This window comes from Apodemus sylvaticus, chromosome 4, assembly GCF_947179515.1.
Source record: "Apodemus sylvaticus chromosome 4, mApoSyl1.1, whole genome shotgun sequence".
NCBI classification, from domain to species: domain Eukaryota; kingdom Metazoa; phylum Chordata; class Mammalia; order Rodentia; family Muridae; genus Apodemus; species Apodemus sylvaticus.
This window is the reverse complement of record NC_067475.1, coordinates 117,963,247-117,981,270: the sequence shown is the minus strand read 5'-3', so window position 1 is coordinate 117,981,270 and position 18,024 is coordinate 117,963,247. Positions and strand designations below refer to the sequence as shown.

The following is an 18,024-nucleotide window of genomic DNA, read 5'->3' as shown; positions in this document are numbered from 1 at the left end:
CTATCATCCCAACCAAAGCCTAGATTCCACAAACTTCTTTTCCATATTCTGTTCTCAGGCTACAACTAAGCCTCCTTCAGCAGATGCTGTCAGGAGCGCCATTTCAGTTGGAATTTTGTAAGAATTTGCTGTTTTGTTACTTTGTCAGTTCCTTTGTCATCGAAAAGGAGACAATGTGTTTTCTGTGGTTCTGTTTTTGTGTGTAAGGGTGTCCATCTCTACACTGATGCACACGTATATACAGGCAGGGATGCTTGTGAATGCATGTGGAGACCAGAAGACAATTTCTACCTTGTTAGATAGCATCTCTCGTTGGCCTAGAACGGGCCGTGCAGACTAGGCTGATGGCCCGTGAACTCCAGGGAGCCTCCTGTCTCGGCGGCCTACCCAGTGCTGGGATTATGAACGAAAGTTACCATGGTTCTGAGGGGTGAAACTCATGTTCTCGAGCTTGCAAGACTCACAGTGTGTATAGGTTCACCTTACCTGAGAACATTGTGTTTTCAAAGAATAAAAAGAAAAAACACCCAACCACTCAAAATCGTGCAAGAATGAATCAGTGAGTGCAGAAAATTGGGAGACTCTAAGGAAGCTCTGAAGTGATTTCTCAAAGTACTCTTGGGCGACCCACACACAAGCAACAACCATTTGAAGGTGAATCCCTTGGCTCCTGGACACACAACAATGACCTTTTCCTACTCCAGGTCAACCCTCCCCTTGTGTTAACTGCGTGTGACCCTCAACACCAGGGAAGAATAAACAGAGAAGGAGGAAGGACGTCAGAGCAGGACTCTGCAGCTGCAAAAGCCAAGGACAGCATGAACAACAGCAGAGGCGTCACACGAAAGCCCTCTTCAGGGAATAATACATCTTGTTCCCACAAGTGACGTTAGCTTCCAGACTGCGCACAGAGCATATGCGTACTTTCAAAAGAGATTTCAAGGAAACATTCTGAAACAAATTAAATTCCCAGAGAAGGGGAAAAAATGCTCAATACATCCTAGGGCGCTCTTGACAGCAGATTCTGGTTAAGAAAAAAATGTTACTAAAATCAGAGGGGAACAAAAGGACTGTGGCATTGCCAATGGGTATTTGAGGACTCTTACACCTTTTACAGCCGTTTGTATCCCACATTTCACAAATATTGTTCCCAGCATAGAGAATTTCATGGCTCCAATTTACATTTAGTGTTTTTCTTTCTTCTCTTTAAGTTTCGCTCTCATAGGTCTCAGTTACTCTTGAAGATCATTTCTCTGCTTAGTGTTTTATCTATGCTTTGAATTCTGTTGTATGGCAGGAGCCAGGAGGAGACATGGATAGCTTTTACACAGTCTGCTTTCACTGAACTCTGAGTCTGGAGTTTAGATTATATCCTGTGGGTTTTTCCTTTTCTTTCCTTTGAGGTTCTCCGCCAAGGAGAGAAACCACAGCCTTCATTTCCCTTCACACCTTACACATTTCTGCAAAGGTGAAATGGAACTGAGGCGGGTCATCTCCAGGGCATCCAATGGACATCAAAAACACAGAGCCATGGCAAAATCCCTGGCCTCCCAAACATGATACACAGAGCACCAACTGAGTGGTGAATCGGGATGTCTGGTCCATTCCCTCCTTCCTAACCGTTCTGTGAGGCTGGATCTGCATGTACTTGTTAATATGCATTTACCAAAACAATAACAGCTGGCAGAGGAGTGTGCTTGTGGACATGAATCATAGAGAGGATTTCCGGAAGGTGCCCTTCTCGAGATGCAACATAGAATAACCTGTGGGGAGAAAAAAAAAAAGCGGTGAAGTTGACTATAGAATCAATCATTCAAATGGGAAAAAAATTGGTAAATCCCCGAAGCAACATTGACGCATCTTTCTCAGGCTAGGCATCTTGGCATTTATTATCTCGTCATTTGGGTTGTGCTTTGAAGACAAAGGGCAGATTCCATCCTGAGTCTCACTTCAGGACATACAGTGTCTGGGAAATATATTGCTCTGAGGGAAAACAATAACAACATTGTACTGAATGAAGTTCTTCCTATATATGAGTAGCTGGTGGCAAATTCAGTGCTAGATTGCTAATGTCAGTCCAAGCTAGCACACATGCATCGCACACGTACACACATGTACCGCTCACGTACACACACGTACATGCATGCAGTGTTATCATTTCTCTAATTTAAATAGTAACCTAAGTAGACAAAAAGGATTTTTGTACCATCAAACTAAGAAAAATGGTTACAGATGGTGAGGTGGTTGATTTCTGCTTTCATCTTTACTCTTTTTTCGGGGCGCCTTCAGAAAAACAAAAGACTTTATCGCAAGAAATAAAGCCTGTTATAAGACCCTGTAGACAGACTTTAAAAATGCAGCATGCCCTACTCAGAATGGGCTATGGATAGACACGCAGCGCCCTCTACTGGATAAAATGAAACATGCCTCACTAGAATCTACGAGGAACTTGCATATCCCTTTAAAAACAACAGGTTCGGAGGAACTATTGCTTCTCTCTTTAAAAGTTATCCTTATCACATCCAATCTCTAAAACAGAAATGTGTTTCTGAAAATACATGAACTCGCTCACCTGGAGACAGCGAACACACCACCGTTCATGGAGCCGAAGCAGGAGAGGGCAACAAAGATCGGGACTGCTAATGAGAATTTTCCCAGCAGCCGCTCAGAGAAGGTCTGAGGAAGGAAAGAATGGAGCAAATTAATGTTTTCCCCGAAAGTGGAATAAAATGAAACAATTTAGGCCAAACTTGCTCTTTGACTTTCTATTAGCCTGGTGCTACGTGAATGTTTTATAATCTTTCTTTTTCGTTGGGGTCAAACTGCCTCCGCAAGACAATCATCAGAAGCGGGTACCATGGTATAGCTTGTCTCAGACCTGTGGGCAAAGGTCTAAACAGTCGCCTGCTCTGACCCTCCAAAGCGGCGATCCGTTTACTGACTCTTTATCAACTACCGCCTCTGAGAAGAGGAAGGGCCTCAGTTCTGAAATTCTACTTTTAGAGACAGAGACTGTTCTGCACAATCCCAGAAAGCCACCTTCGTGGGATGAGGTAGGCTGGCGAGTGTTACCGGTACTTGTTTCACATACCAACCTTAGCGCAGGAGGATAAATAGAAACAGTAGACAAGTTGACCATTTCTTCACACGAGTGAGCCAGTCCGAAGGTTCTTTACCCCAGTAAGTCCTACCAGCTGAACCTGTTTATGGAGTCAGCCCTCCCCCACCCTAGGAGGCTGTCATTTCCTTCCAGGGTTTCCTGTGAAAAGCTAGAACATAATTCCAATCCTGACAAGTGACAGAAAATATAAATAAATGGTAGGCAAAGGTCTAAGACTTCCTCCAGGCAGGCTTGCACGTTTGTATAGAGGATGGTTTTTGTTTTGTTTTTTGTTTGTTTTGTTTGTTTGATTGTTGGTGTAGGGGGTATTGGTTAAGATAGATTTTTTTTTTCCGTTGTCCTTGATGCAGCTGGTGCGATGCAATTAGCAGACCCCATTATGCTGTCCACAAATTAGTGCTGCCCTTTGCCCAGAAACGTGAGGCAACAGACCAGACACCCGGAAGGTTTGTGCATTTCACTGCCTGACAGCGTGGCCATGGACAAAGCTCTTTTCATTCTGTGACCTCAGACACAGGTTCACACAACAGGAGATAACCGCTCCCTGTGGGTCTGGCAGACAGGAAGTGATACTGTGTTAAAAGGAACTGCCCTTGTCAGATGGGAGTGCCACAGGATGGCTTTTTTTTTTTACCCATCCTGGCTTTGAGTTAGTTAATGAGTGAATCTTAAGAGTTAAAAGGTCTGAGTAAACACAAGTAAGTGTTTAGGAAAAAGCAGTCTCACAACATGATCTTTGGAAACAATTACAGTCCCAGTGTCAAACAAATTTGTGGAAATGCTTTGGAATTATATGTAGGTAACGTAGCTCTTAGGGAGTTACAGTGCATACCGGCATCTTCAAGCATTACAGGAACATGTCTTTAACATTTCATTGCCTAGTTGTTCCCAAATTTATAAATAGCTCACTCAATACTACTATTCCAAGGTTATGCTACAAATAGAGAAATAGTCACTGTCCTCCTGAAATTTCTAGAATGATACTCTGGGGACAGGATTCAAGTCAACATATGAAATGTTTATAACCAGAAAGGAGAGTGGTTTATACTTTGCATATCAAAACTTGCATGGATTTGCATTCAGTTACTCCACCTATCCTTAGAAACATGCTGGAAAATACTCCCTCCGTGTAAGAGAGCCTTGATGGCGTTTTAGGCAGCTTGATAAAAAATATGCTTTTTAGGAGATTATAAAACATAACAAAGAGAACCCATGGTAGAGGTTAGCTGTATCATATGACACATACTATGTAAGGCATGTGCTAAATCTTCAAATTATTATCATTCAGGCCAAGAAGAGATTACAAACTCTAAAACACGTTCTCCTGGAGGGAACTATGACAACGCTTCATCGACTCATTAACCTGAATTCAAGCTGTCACAGTGGTGGTGATGTGGACTTACCACCGCCACCGCGCTGGACTGCAGCAGCTCCTCCGCACTGATGGTTGTGAAGTAGGCCACATTCGTCAAGACGTAGCCCACTGTGATGATGGCCATGGAGATACAGATTGCAAGGGGGATTGTTCTGAAAGACACAAAGTCGTCATGGATGGGTCATGTCGTGTTTTCCGCTACCCAAAGACCATAGAAGGCTAGTTCCAGGGATGGCTATATCACAGCACCAGCCATGACTGAAGGCTTTGTTGGCATACAGAAGAACCTTTTATCAGAACAAAGTTCCTTTGCAACTTAATGAGACCCATGGGGGGGACAGGCATTTTGTATAACTTGTCTACTGCTCTATCCCCAAATATATGGGTCTATCTCGTTCTTTACACCATGACTGTTACTGCCACGCTATCCTCACAATCACTGGAAGGCTTGTTAGAGCACAGGCCACTGAGCCCTGGGCTTCTGATTTAACGGGAACAGCATCACTCCTGTGCTCCTGTGTGATCCTGATGTTGTTGACCTGAGGACCACATGCCTTTCCACTATTAATCCACTGCACGACAGCTTTTTAAAGGGAGCTCTCCAAAGCATCTTTCACACTCAGGGTTTTCCCCTGCGGCAGCTTGTGGTGCAAACAAGTAAGTGCAGAGTTTTGGAAGCAAGAGGGTGAGCTGCATCCATCTTCATGAAACACCGACTACACTATGACGAGGACGACGCAGCCATAAGAACTTTGTATGTCAGACGAGCGTTCACAATAATGACTCTGCGCGGCCCTGCTGCGAGTTCAAAGGACTCTCAAGATCACAAGCATCTAAAAAAGCAGCCGTGCAGATAATCCCACGAAATTAGAGGCGACATGCTGTGAAGTATGGACGACCGGACAGCGCTGACACTGTGTGGCCTCCAGAAGTACCCAGCACAAATGCAATCTTATGTCTTCATTTAATGCAGTGGGAAAGCCAGCAAGCTACTGACCCTCATAATTTGATTCCATGTTACCGATACACATTACTTGCTTAACATAATCGCCACTTCAGACCCATTCCAGCTCAGGCAACTTAAACCCTCAACTCCCTGCGCAAAATGCTGCCCCCCCCCTTTTTTTTATAAAACCATCCTGCTTATCAGCCCTCATAGGCTTCACCCTGCAGGGTGCCACTAAGAAAGACCTCAATATAATTTCTTGCAAGATGAAAATGCAGCGTAGTACAGAACCAGGAGGGGAAAGGCATGGCCAACCTCACTTGCCAAGCTAGATGTGTTTAACACACCAAGTGCCAGCTCATTACAGGGACGGCAGTAGCCCCTGCTGAGAACAGGCTAACCCAGCTAGTCAGCCACGGCCATTCATTATGTGGCTTGCAGCCTGACACTTGCCCTGATCCCCCAAGCCTTCAGCCTTGACCTCTAAATCCCAGCATCCGAACATGAAAGCAGATGTTCTCCACCCCAGTGTGAAGAGAGGGTCCTGTGGAATTTCCCTGGGAGCACCAGGACAGACCTCGCTAGCCTAGTAATTGATAGGTGCTAAATTTAAATCAAAAGGAAAGAGTCACCGTGCCAATGAAACACAGGGCAGTAAAGCAATTAAAGATGAAGTCTAGGTCTCTGGAACTGGATGACAAAGCAGAGGGGTAAGAAGGAACTGTTAGGATTCCCTCTTCCTAGCCATCTGCTGAATTATTTTGAGCTGGGCGAGTTTCAGCTTGCATAGTAGCCCCACCTGGAGAGTGCATACTTTCTGTAAAGATGGATGGATATACAGAGAAAGGGAAAAAGCAGAGCCCCCCATTCCTTCCAAGCACATGGTTGATTAAGGTATGTCAAGGTTATATTAATAAAAGCCGAACTGACCTTGTTCAGTGCACTGTGATGACTAACTTGTATGAGGGGAAAAAAAGTAAGATCACACTACATAATTCCGAAAAATAACAGGGAAATGCATGTGAAACTTGGGGGTCTGGTCCTCCAGTATGGAAGGGAGCCTCCCCCACCTCCCACCATCCCCCACCTCCCACCATCCCCCACCTCCCACCATCCCCCACCTCCCACCATCCCCCACCTCCCATGCCCCTCGCTGGCACCTTGAAGCCAGCCCCCAAGCCTTTCTTGGGATGAGTGTTTCTCGGTGGGACTTTTAGTTCCTTAGCAGAGGCAGGCTTAGCTAACCCAGCCTTCTAGATCAGCCCTGCTTCCTCACTGTGCCCCTACCAAGCAAAGCAGCAGCCTGTTCCGCCCCTGGGCTGCTGCCCACCCCAATGTTAAACAAAAATTAAGCATTTTGCATATCTGCCTCGCTTTACCCTGGGAAATTCCTGTTAGCGGGGAAAGAAACACTGTTTTATTTACGAAGAAATGGAGTCTTTGGAGTTTATGTAACTGTCCAAGGATACCCAGCTGGTAAGTAGAAGCCAGGATTTGGATGTGTGCATGACCTAACTTGAAAGCAGGGCATTTTTGACCCTGAAGTAAGTACGGCTTCCTTAGCTCTACTAATGTTCATGAAAATTAAACAGTAGACTATTAAGAAAGCTGAAAAAGTCTTATCAAGGATACATTCCTCATAGGTTTGCTGTAAAGGGAGGGGAAATTTCAGAGATTTTTTTTTTTATCATATTTCCGTAGAGCACAATTGGTAATGCCAGGAGAATATTCTCATCAGTTTATTATTATTGTTGTTGTTGTTGTTGTTGTTGTTTAAAAGGAAAATGTTCACTTGATGAATTTCTCCAGATGGGTTTGTATATAAAAGGGAGAAACACAAACATGCTTGTCAAACAAGTTATAATGAGTTATTATTGCTGACTAGAGCCTGATACAGCTGTCACCTGGGAGGCTCTGCTAGTGCATGAGAAACACAGAGGGGGACACTCTCAGCCAGCCATTGAACTCAGCCCAGGGTCCTCAATGGAGGAGCTAGAGAAAGGACCCAAGGAACTGACTGGGTTTGCAGTCCCATAGGAGGAACAACAATATGAACCACCCAGTACACCCAGAGCTCCCAGGGACAAAACCGTCAACCAGAGAGTACACATGGAGGGACCCATGGCTCCAGATCCATATGCAGCAGAGGATGGCCTTGTTGGACATCAAAGGGAGGAGAGGTTCATGGTCCTAGAAAGGCTGGACGCTGCAGTGTAGGGGAAGACCAGGACAGGGAAGCGGGAGGGGCTTGATTGGGGAATAGGGGGAGGGGAAATGGCTTATGGGATGTTTTTGGGGAGGGGGGAGAGAACCAGGAAAGGGGAAATCATTTGAAAAAAATAATATATCTAATGAAAGAAAGAAAGAAAGGAAGGAAGGAAGGAAGGAAGGAAGGAAGGAAGGAAGGGAGAGAGAGAGAGAGAGAGAGAGAGAGAGAGAGAGAGAGAGAGAGAGAGAAAGAGAGAGAGAAAGAAAGAAAGAAAGAGAGAGATTAGTGTTTTCTTTAGTAGCTCTGGGGCGGGGTGTGGGAGGGGACAACCCCAGGTACTTGAAATAAGAGTACAAAAAGAAAAAATTTATGCTCTGAAGCACAGTATACCATGGTTCTCTCTAATTCGATCAAACAAAGCCAGGGGAACTGGAGACACTGTGGCTACAGAGCCACTAGCATTCCTGACTGTCCTCGGGTTCCTTTCCACTTTGTGGGAAGGAGTGGGGGTGGGGCAGATTTTGCAGTTGGCTCAGCATAAATAGCATCCTTCACAAAGGTGAGCAGCTGACCTGATGAGGGCTGGGCACCATGTGTTTAAGTCCTGGTTACAAGTATCAAACCACAAGAACCACCACCACGGGGTGAGCCGATAAAAGCTATTAGGCCATGTCAGAGCGATCTTCCTGGAGGCTTTAGATGCAGAGGGCAGATAAGCGTGGTTAGAAACCCAGAGGAAGGCCTGCCAGCCCAGAGGCACAGGAAATGAAATTGATTAGAGGAAGGAGAGGAGAGGCCGTGGGTATATCAAAGCTTCTAAATTACTGAGAGCAGGCCCTTGGTCCTAAACGGCAGCAGAAGCTTTAGCTCTGTGGTAAGTATGAACAGCGCACACCTGTAAGTCCTCTGCTTTCTCGGGTGTTCGCACATGTTTACAGAGAACAAGACAGACACAAGCTCACTGAGAACAGTTCCTTCATCCTCGAGAGCCTTCCACCATCACGTATGCTTTCTCCGATTAACAGGCAATGTGGTATTGTAGTTGAAAATTGTCTTCAAAGACATCTTAGTCTTCCTGCTGCTTAGTTTAAATCGGCCTCTCTAGACAGGCAGACACACACAGAGAGGAGTTTCACACTTTGAGGCTACCAACGTGGAACTCTGAGATGGCGGCCCAGGAGCTCCTTTCTGTTTCTGGTTGTTAGGGGTGGTGGCTCACTTTGCAAAAGAGATGGGTGGAGATCCGACTTTTGGAAATCTGTATGGCCTCCCCACCCACACCCCCACAAAGACCACTGATGTTGAAATGGAGGTGTGGTATTTCAGATCTATGTAGAATGATACATAAAAATAAATACAATCCACAACTGGATGTTTGAGTAGGAGTTAACTTCTATATTCTTCAGGGCAGAGAAGCTAAGGCCCACAGAGGTCAGTGACATGGACCAAGGTCACAGAAGCATGAGTGGAGAGCTGGACCCCAGCCCTCTCAGTGCCTCAAACTCCCAGAATGTCTGTTGCATTGATATCTGGATGACTTTAGTTTAGTGATGACTTTTATGTCAACTTCAAGATCTGAAGGGTCCTGGTACACCCATAGATACACTTGTTTTATATAAGTGATACATTATCAGACCAACAGTCAACTACACATATCATATGCCTGTGTCTGTGACTACGAACCAACAGTCACAAACATGGAGAAGCTCTTAGATACGTGTGATTAAGCACCAGAGAGACTGTTTCCAGGATTTCAATCTAGCCAGAAGCTACTCCTGTAAAATCAGAATGAGTCAACCCCACTTGACATTCTAGCAGGTGAAGGAAACATTAAAGGGAGTTTTGCTACTCGGATAACCAAAGGAGTGTCCTGATCATTTGGCTTTAGGGTGGTCCAAGGTTGTTTACTAACATAAACAAAATCTTCCAAGACTGTCATGAATCAAGTCTGCTATCTCTGTCACCATGAGGACCTAGAACTCATGACCACAAGGGATGTGCTCTTCTTCTCTTTGACATGACGGCAAACAATTCAGTTACTTAAAAAACAAACAAACATAAAAAACAAAACAAACCACCCACCCCACTCCTATGCTCTGAAACACTCTAAGTGGTTCATGTTTCAATTTTATATTTAGAATGCATTAATATTTTAATACATAAATTTGGCATTCACCAAAAGAAAGGACAAAATGAGGAGTGATCGAAAAGAGCAAAAGAATGGCAAACTTTTTATGTGAAATAAATAAATAAATACATAAAAATCAGTGTCTCGAGGATTTTTTAAAGTCTGCTGAAAAAGCAGGGAATGGGAAGACTTTGCTCTTATGTAATTGAAATGCAGCCATTATTCATTGCAATATAAAGTATTTATAATCATATTAAGTACCTTCCAATTCTATTTATTTTAGAGACATACTTGTTTCAGATTCTCTCTATAGTGACCCTGCAGGGACTTTGAAAATTTTATATGATTTTTTTCCCACAGATTCGACCAAGAAATAATTCAGACATCATTACCTCTCTCATTTAGATTCACCAACTTGCTTTTTGTAGAGTTATCATTTATTTTATTATCAGTGCTTTTAATACTTTTAATTCTTCAGACTTTGGTCATGTATGACAGATCAAATATTAATACATTTAAAAAGCTTACCACAGGGAATTCGGCGGCGGCGGCGGCGGCGGCGGCGGCTGTAGCAGTGGCTGCTCCAGCTGAAGGGCCATCAGCAGTGGAACCAAGGCGACACAGGGTCCAGTTAGGCCCTGCGCTCACGACCACTGACCTTCGCTGACCAGCCGGGCGGCAAGCAACTGCGGTTCTGCGGAGCCTTTCGCTGCACGGAAGCCACTTCAGAACTCGGCTGCCCGCCAGTCAGGAGAGACTCACCGCCATCTTGATCCCGGGCTCCAGAGATCGGTCAGACTGAGGTACACAAACATAATCCTAGGCCCAACACCGCAGGGGTCTGAGCCAGACGGGCGTTGGCCTGCACCCAGGCCCTGGGCTGTTCGAGTGGCCATCGGGGCGCCAACCCAGCCAGGAGTTTTTTTTTTTTTTTTTTTTTTGCCCCAGCCGGTGCACGCGCCGCCATTTTGCCTACAGGAGCCAGAGTGCTCGGGAGGGCAGAGACTGCTAACAAGCGTAGCCTGAGGCTAACAAAACGGGGGTCTAGGCCCCAAAAGGCACAGGACTGACCCCAAGAACTGGGCGGCTTGGTGGGCCATCTGTGTGTCAACCAGCCCAGGAGGTTATTAGCACAACAGACTCTCCCGGTGCTTTCGCGGAGCGCGGACGCGCACGCCCGCCATCCAGGTCACCTGGCGGACCCAAATAACAGACATAGCCCTAGGGGAACTTTGCTCGGACCTTGGCCTCCCAGGCGTTTGCCTGGACTCAGGGCCCAGGCGACAAGGCTAACCTAGTGTGCGCCAGCCCGGTTGGGGAAATCGGCTGCCCAGCGGAGTGAGCGGAGCACAGGGGAGGTCACAGCAACATTCACCTTCGGAGCTCCCTGGGGGTGCACACGGGTTCCACCTGGTCCACAGACACAATCTGGGGCAAGGCCTCAGGCAGAAGCCCCCAGCTCAACTCTCTCCGCTTCAGATCAGCCTGGGTGGCCGCCACATCTCCAGGTCCCTCAAGAGGCTAGTGGGGGCTTCCGGGCGGCCAGCTGGGAGAAGTCGGTGTGCTCCAATAAATCCTGCGGGCCCCAGCGGGAGCCTTCAGGTGCCTGCTTCGGGATCTGAACAGCCTGGACAACAGCACCCTGTCTATAGGCAGTGCAGAGTGTAAGCTGTGCACCAGAGGCCAACGGGGAAGGGGCAGCTTGCACTGGTGAGTCCAGCACTGACAAGACCAAGTAACACCAGTGAGAGCTAGATGGCAAAAGGCAAACGCAGAAACGTCACTAACAGAAATCAAGGCAATATGGCAACATCTGAACCAAATTCTCCTCTACCAGCAAGTCCTGGATACCCCATCACACCAGTAAAACAAGATTTGGATTTAAAATCACTGGTCATGATGCTGGTACAGGAACACATGAAGGTCATTGAGGAGAAAATGGATCAAAAGTTAGAAGCCCTTGCAAGGGAAACACAAAAATCATTGAAAGAAATCCAGGAGAATACAAAAGCCAACAAGGAGGAAATGCAAAAAACACTTAAAGAAATACAGGAGAACTTTGCTCAACAGGCTGAGGTCATGAAAGACGAAACACAAAAATCTCTTAAAGAAATACAGGAGAACTTTGGTCAACAGGCTGAGCTCATGAAAGAGGAAACACAAAAATCTCTTAAAGAATTACAGGAAAACACAAACATGCAAGGGAAGGAGCTAAGCAAAACCATCCAGGATCTAAAATCAGAAGTAGAAACAACTAAGAAAACTCAAAGGGAGACAACTTTGGAGATAGAAAGCCTTGGGAAGAAATCAGGGGACAGAGATGCAAATATCAACAACAGAATACAAGAGATAGAAGAAAGAATCTCAGATGCTGAAGATTCCATAGAAACCATGGACTCAACAGTTAAAGAAAATGCAAAGTGCAAAAAGCTTGTAACCCAAAATATCCAGGAAATCCAGGACACAATGAGAAGACCAAACCTAAGGATTATAGGCATAGATGAGAGTGAAGATTTACAACTTAAAGGGCCAGCAAATATCTTCAATAAAATTATGGAAGAAAACTTCCCTAACCTAAAGAGAGAGATGCCCATGAATATACAAGAAGCCTACAGAACTCCAAACAGACTGGACCAGAACAGAAATACTTCCCGTCACATAATAATCAAAACACCAAATGTTCTAAACAAAGAAAGAATACTAAAGGCAGTAAGAGAAAAAGGCCAAGTAACATATAAAGGAAGACCTATCAGAATCACAGCAGACTTTTCACCTGAGACTATGAAGGCTAGAAGGTCCTGGGCAGATCTCATGCAGACTCTAAGAGAACACAAATGCCAACCAAAACTACTATATCCAGCAAAACTCTCAATCACCATAGATGGAGAAACTAAGATATTTCACGACAAAACCAAGTTCACCCAATATCTATCCACAAACCCAGCCCTAAAAAGGATAATAGGAGGACAACACCAATACAAGGAGGGAAACTCCACCCTGAAAAAAGCAAGATAGTAACCTTTCATCAAACCCAAATAAGTTAAGCAATCAAATTTAAAAAATAACGTCAAAAATGATAGGAAGTAACAATCACTATTCCTTAATATCTCTTAACATCAATGGACTCAATGCCCCAATAAAAAGACACAGACTAACTGAATGGATACGTAAACAGGACCCTACATTTTGCTGCTTACAGGAAACACACCTCAGGGTCAAAGACAAACACTACCTTAGAGTAAAAGGCTGGAAGACAATTTTACAAGCAAATGGTCTCAGGAAACAAGCTGGAGTAGCCATTTTAATATCAGATAAAATTGACTTTCAACCCAAAGTCATCAAAAGAGACTCTGAGGGACACTTCTTGCTGGTCAAAGGAAAAATACAACAAGAAGAACTCTCAATCCTGAACATCTATGCTCCAAATGCAAGGGCACCCTCTTTCATAAAAGAAACTTTATTAAAACTCAAAGCACACATTGCACCTAACACAATAATTGTGGGTGACTTCAACACTGCACTTTCCTCAATGGACCGATCAGGAAAACAGAAACTAAACAAGGACACAATGAAACTAATTGAAGCTTTGGACCAATTAGATTTAACTGATATATATAGAACATTCTATCCTAAAACAAAAGAATATACCTTTTTTTCAGCACCTCATGGTACCTTCTCCAAAATCGACCATATAATTGGTCACAAGACAGACCTCAACAAATATAAAAAGATAGAACTAATCCCATGCCTCCTATCTGATCACTATGGAATAAAAGTGGTCTTCAATAGCAACAGAAACAACAGAAAACCCACAAACACGTGGAGATTGAACAATACTCTACTCAATGACACCTTGGTCAAGGAAGAAATAAAGAAAGAAATTAAAGACTTTTTAGAACACAATGAAAATGAAAACACAACATACCCAAATCTATGGGACACAATGAAAGCAGTGCTAAGAGGAAAACTCATAGCCCTGAGTGCCTCCAAAAAGAAAATGGAGAGAGCATACATTACCAACTTAATGACACACCTGAAAGCCCTAGAACAAAAAGAAGCTATTTCACCCAGGAGGAGTAGAAGGCAGGAAATCATCAAACTCAGGGCCGAAATCAATCAAGTAGAAACAAAGAGAACCATACAAAAAATCAACAAAACTAGGAGCTGGTTCTTTGAGAAAATCAACAAGATAGATAAACCCTTAGCCAGACTGACCAAAGGGCACAGAGAAAGTATCCAAATTAACAAACTTAGAAATGAAAAGGGAGACATAACAACGGAAACTGAGGAAATCCAAAAAATCATCAGATCCTACTACAAGAGCCTGTACTCAACACAACTGGAGAATCTGGAGGAAATGGACAATTTCCTTGACAGATACCAAATACCAAAATTAAATCAGGACCAACTAGACCATCTAAACAGTCCCATAAAGCCTAAAGAAATAGAAGGAGTCATAGAAAGTCTTCCAACCAAAAAAAGCACAGGACCAGATGGTTTCAGTGCAGAATTCTACCAGACCTTCAAAGAAGAGTTAACACCAATACTCTTCAAACTATTCCACAAAATAGAAACAGAAGGAACAATACCCAATTCCTTCTACGAAGCCACAATTACGCTGATACCAAAGCCACACAAAGATCCAACAAAGAAAGAGAACTTCAGACCAATTTCCCTTATGAACATCGATGCAAAAATACTCAACAAAATTCTTGCCAACCGAATCCAAGAACACATCAAAACGATCATCCACCATGATCAAGTAGGCTTTATCCCGGGAATGCAGGGTTGGTTCAATATACGGAAATCCATCAATACAATCCACTACATAAACAAACTCAAAGAACAAAACCACATGGTTATTTCATTGGATGCTGAAAAAGCATTTGACAAAATTCAGCATCCTTTCATGCTTAAAGTCTTGGAGAGAACAGGAATTCAAGGCCCATACCTAAACATAGTAAAAGCAATATACAGCAAACCGGTAGCCAGCATCAAACTAAACGGAGAGAAACTTGAAGCAATCCCACTGAAATCAGGGACCAGACAAGGCTGCCCCCTTTCTCCTTATCTTTTCAATATTGTACTTGAGGTACTAGCTCGGGCAATTCGACAACATAAGGAGGTCAAAGGGATACAAATTGGAAAGGAGGAAGTCAAACTATCATTATTTGCAGACGACATGATCGTCTACCTAAGTGACCCAAAGAACTCCACTAGAGAGCTCCTACAGCTGATAAACAACTTCAGCAAAGTGGCAGGTTACAAAATCAACTCAAGCAAATCAGTGGCCTTCCTATACTCAAAGGATAAGCAGGCTGAGAAAGAAATTAGGGAAATGACCCCCTTCACAATAGCCACAAACAGTATAAAGTATCTTGGGGTGACTCTTACCAAACATGCGAAAGATCTGTATGGCAAGAACTTCAAGACTCTGAAGAAGGAAATAGAAGAAGACCTCAAAAAATGGGAAAACCTCCCATGCTCATGGATCGGTAGAATCAATATAGTTAAAATGGCCATTTTGCCTAAAGCACTATACAGATTCAATGCAATACCCATCAAAATCCCAACTCAATTCTTCACAGAGTTAGAAAGAGCAATTATCAAATTCATCTGGAACAACAAAAAACCCAGGATAGCTAAAACTATTCTCAGCAACAAAAGAAAATCTGGGGGAATCAGTATCCCTGACCTCAAGCAATACTACAGAGCAATAGTGTTAAAAACTGCATGGTATTGGTACAGTGACAGGCAGGAGGATCAATGGAACAGGATTGAAGATCCAGAAATGAACCCACACACCTATGGCCACTTGATCCTCGACAAAGAGGCTGAAAACATCCAATGGAAAAAAGATAGCCTTTTCAACAAATGGTGCTGGTTCAACTGGAGGTCAGCATGCAGAAGAATGCGAATTGATCCATCCTTGTCTCCTTGTACTAAGCTCAAATCCAAATGGATCAAGGACCTCCACATAAAGCCAGACACTCTGAAGCTAATAGAAAAGAAACTGGGGAAGACCCTTGAGGACATCGGTACAGGGAGAAAGTTTCTGAACAGAACACCAATAGCGAATGCTCTAAGAGCAAGAATTGACAAATGGGACCTCATAAGGTTACAGAGTTTCTGTAAGGCAAAGGACACCATCAAGAGGACAGATCGGCAACCAACAAATTGGGAAAAGATCTTCACCAATCCTACATCAGATAGAGGGCTAATATCCAATATATATAAAGAACTCAAGAAGTTAGACTCCAGAAAACCGAACAACCCTATTAAAAAATGGGGTACAGAGTTAAACAAAGAATTCTCACCTGAAGAACTTCGGATGGCGGAGAAGCATCTTAAAAAATGCTCCACTTCATTAGTCATTAGGGAAATGCAAATCAAAACAACCCTAAGATTTCATCTTACACCAGTCAGAATGGCTAAGATTAAAAATTCAGGAGACAGCAGGTGTTGGAGAGGGTGCGGAGAAAGAGGAACACTCCTCCACTGCTGGTGGGGTTGCAAATTGGTACAACCACTCTGGAAATCAGTCTGGCGGTTCCTCCGAAAACTGGGCACCTCACTTCCAGAAGATCCTGCTATACCACTCCTGGGCATATACCCAGAGGATTCCCCACCATGTAATAAGGATACATGCTCTACTATGTTCATAGCAGCCCTATTTATAATTGCCAGATGCTGGAAAGAACCCAGGTATCCCTCAACAGAAGAGTGGATACAAAAAATGTGGTATATCTACACAATGGAGTACTATTCAGCCATTAGAAACAATGAATTCATGAAATTCTTAGGCAAATGGATGGAGCTAGAGAACATCATACTAAGTGAGGTAACCCAGACTCAAAAGGTGAATCATGGTATGCACTCACTAATAAGTGGTTATTAACCTAGAAAACTGGAATACCCAAAACATAATCCACACATCAAATGAGATACAAGAAGAAAGCAGGAGTGGTCCCTGGTTCTGGAAAGACTCAGTGAAACAGTATTTGGCAAAACCAGAACGGGGAACTGGGAAGGGGTGGGAGGGAGGACAGGGGAAGAGAAGGGGGCTTACGGGACTTTCGGGGAGTGGGGGGGGGCTAGAAAAGGGGAAATCATTTGAAATGTAAATAAATTATATCAAATAAAAAAAAAAAAAAAAGAAAAAAAAAGAAAAAAAAAATAAAAAAATAAAAAGCTTACCACGTGTTTCATGTTCATTTTACATACACGAGTTACTCACATGTTCTGAGTCTTAGTCATATCAATATCTTAAGCAACCCCTGGAGGTTGGGCTGCCTAATGTGGCTATATGTGCCCTCACATTCGTAGCCAGGGGGCAATTACAACTCTCATTGACAATTTTCCAATGTTTGAGTTCATATACATCTCTTATTTTTTCCCCGTGATTTTTGTCTCATTAACATTTAGTGTAGTGTGGCTACATCTCTAGCCATCCATTAAACATGAAAAAAAACCACACACACACACACACATTTGGGTAGATGTAGCAAGCAACTGAGAAGGTACAATTTGACAGTGAAATAAAAACAAAACCAAAAATCTTATCAAGAAGAAGAAAATGTCAGATGAATCTCTTTAACATTCTTAAAGAATTCATATTCATGCCTAATGGCCATTCTGGGGCAGAGTTGAACACATGGACACAAGAAGCACATTGTGACAAAAGAGCAGACAAAGATACCACTGAGTTCAAGCCTATTTGTCCCCGACTTCTTGTGAGCATAGGGAAACTGTGTGTAGTTATGCTGAGACACTCCAACTCCTGTCATCATCCCTTCTAAGTCTCACTGTTCGTTCTTGCGTCCATAGACGAAGCAGTCCAGAAACAGAAAGAGAAGACAGAGACCTGGAAGGAGTCCTGAAGAATTAACAAGCAAGGATTAAGGCTGGAAGGCCACAAGAGGCTCCGGAGAAAGAACACATGTCAGAATGTAAAGCAGGGAGCACAGAGAGAGGACAAAGAAAAAGGGATATAAAGGATCACATTTTCTCCCAAACCTCACAGAGCAAATGAAAGAAAACACAAACTTATGACTCAGAAACACAGGGTAATAAGCAATCACAAACATAAATATAAACATTTTATCCCGTAAATACTTTATTTCTTGCCTACTCCCAGAATAAATTCATGACTAAATAAAATTATACAGCAAAATGTAGCGTGAGCATAAATTTTCATTTGCTTCCACTTTATACAATCTCAAAACCTTTGCATTATGTGCATCTC

At 43.5% G+C, this 18,024-nt stretch overlaps 1 protein-coding gene across 1 annotated transcript in view; it reads right to left on the bottom strand.

Moving 5' to 3' along the window:
• The window catches only part of Slc7a11 (solute carrier family 7 member 11), a 75,877-nt gene that overhangs the window by 9,889 nt on the left and 47,964 nt on the right, over positions 1–18,024 (bottom strand). Inside the window, exons 7-9 of the mRNA XM_052180558.1 lie at positions 4,525–4,648; positions 2,573–2,676; positions 1,667–1,763 (exon numbers count right to left, since the gene is read on the bottom strand). Of these exons, the coding sequence (XP_052036518.1) occupies positions 1,667–1,763; positions 2,573–2,676; positions 4,525–4,648 (325 nt within the window). The remainder of the gene's footprint in view (positions 1–1,666; positions 1,764–2,572; positions 2,677–4,524; positions 4,649–18,024) is intronic.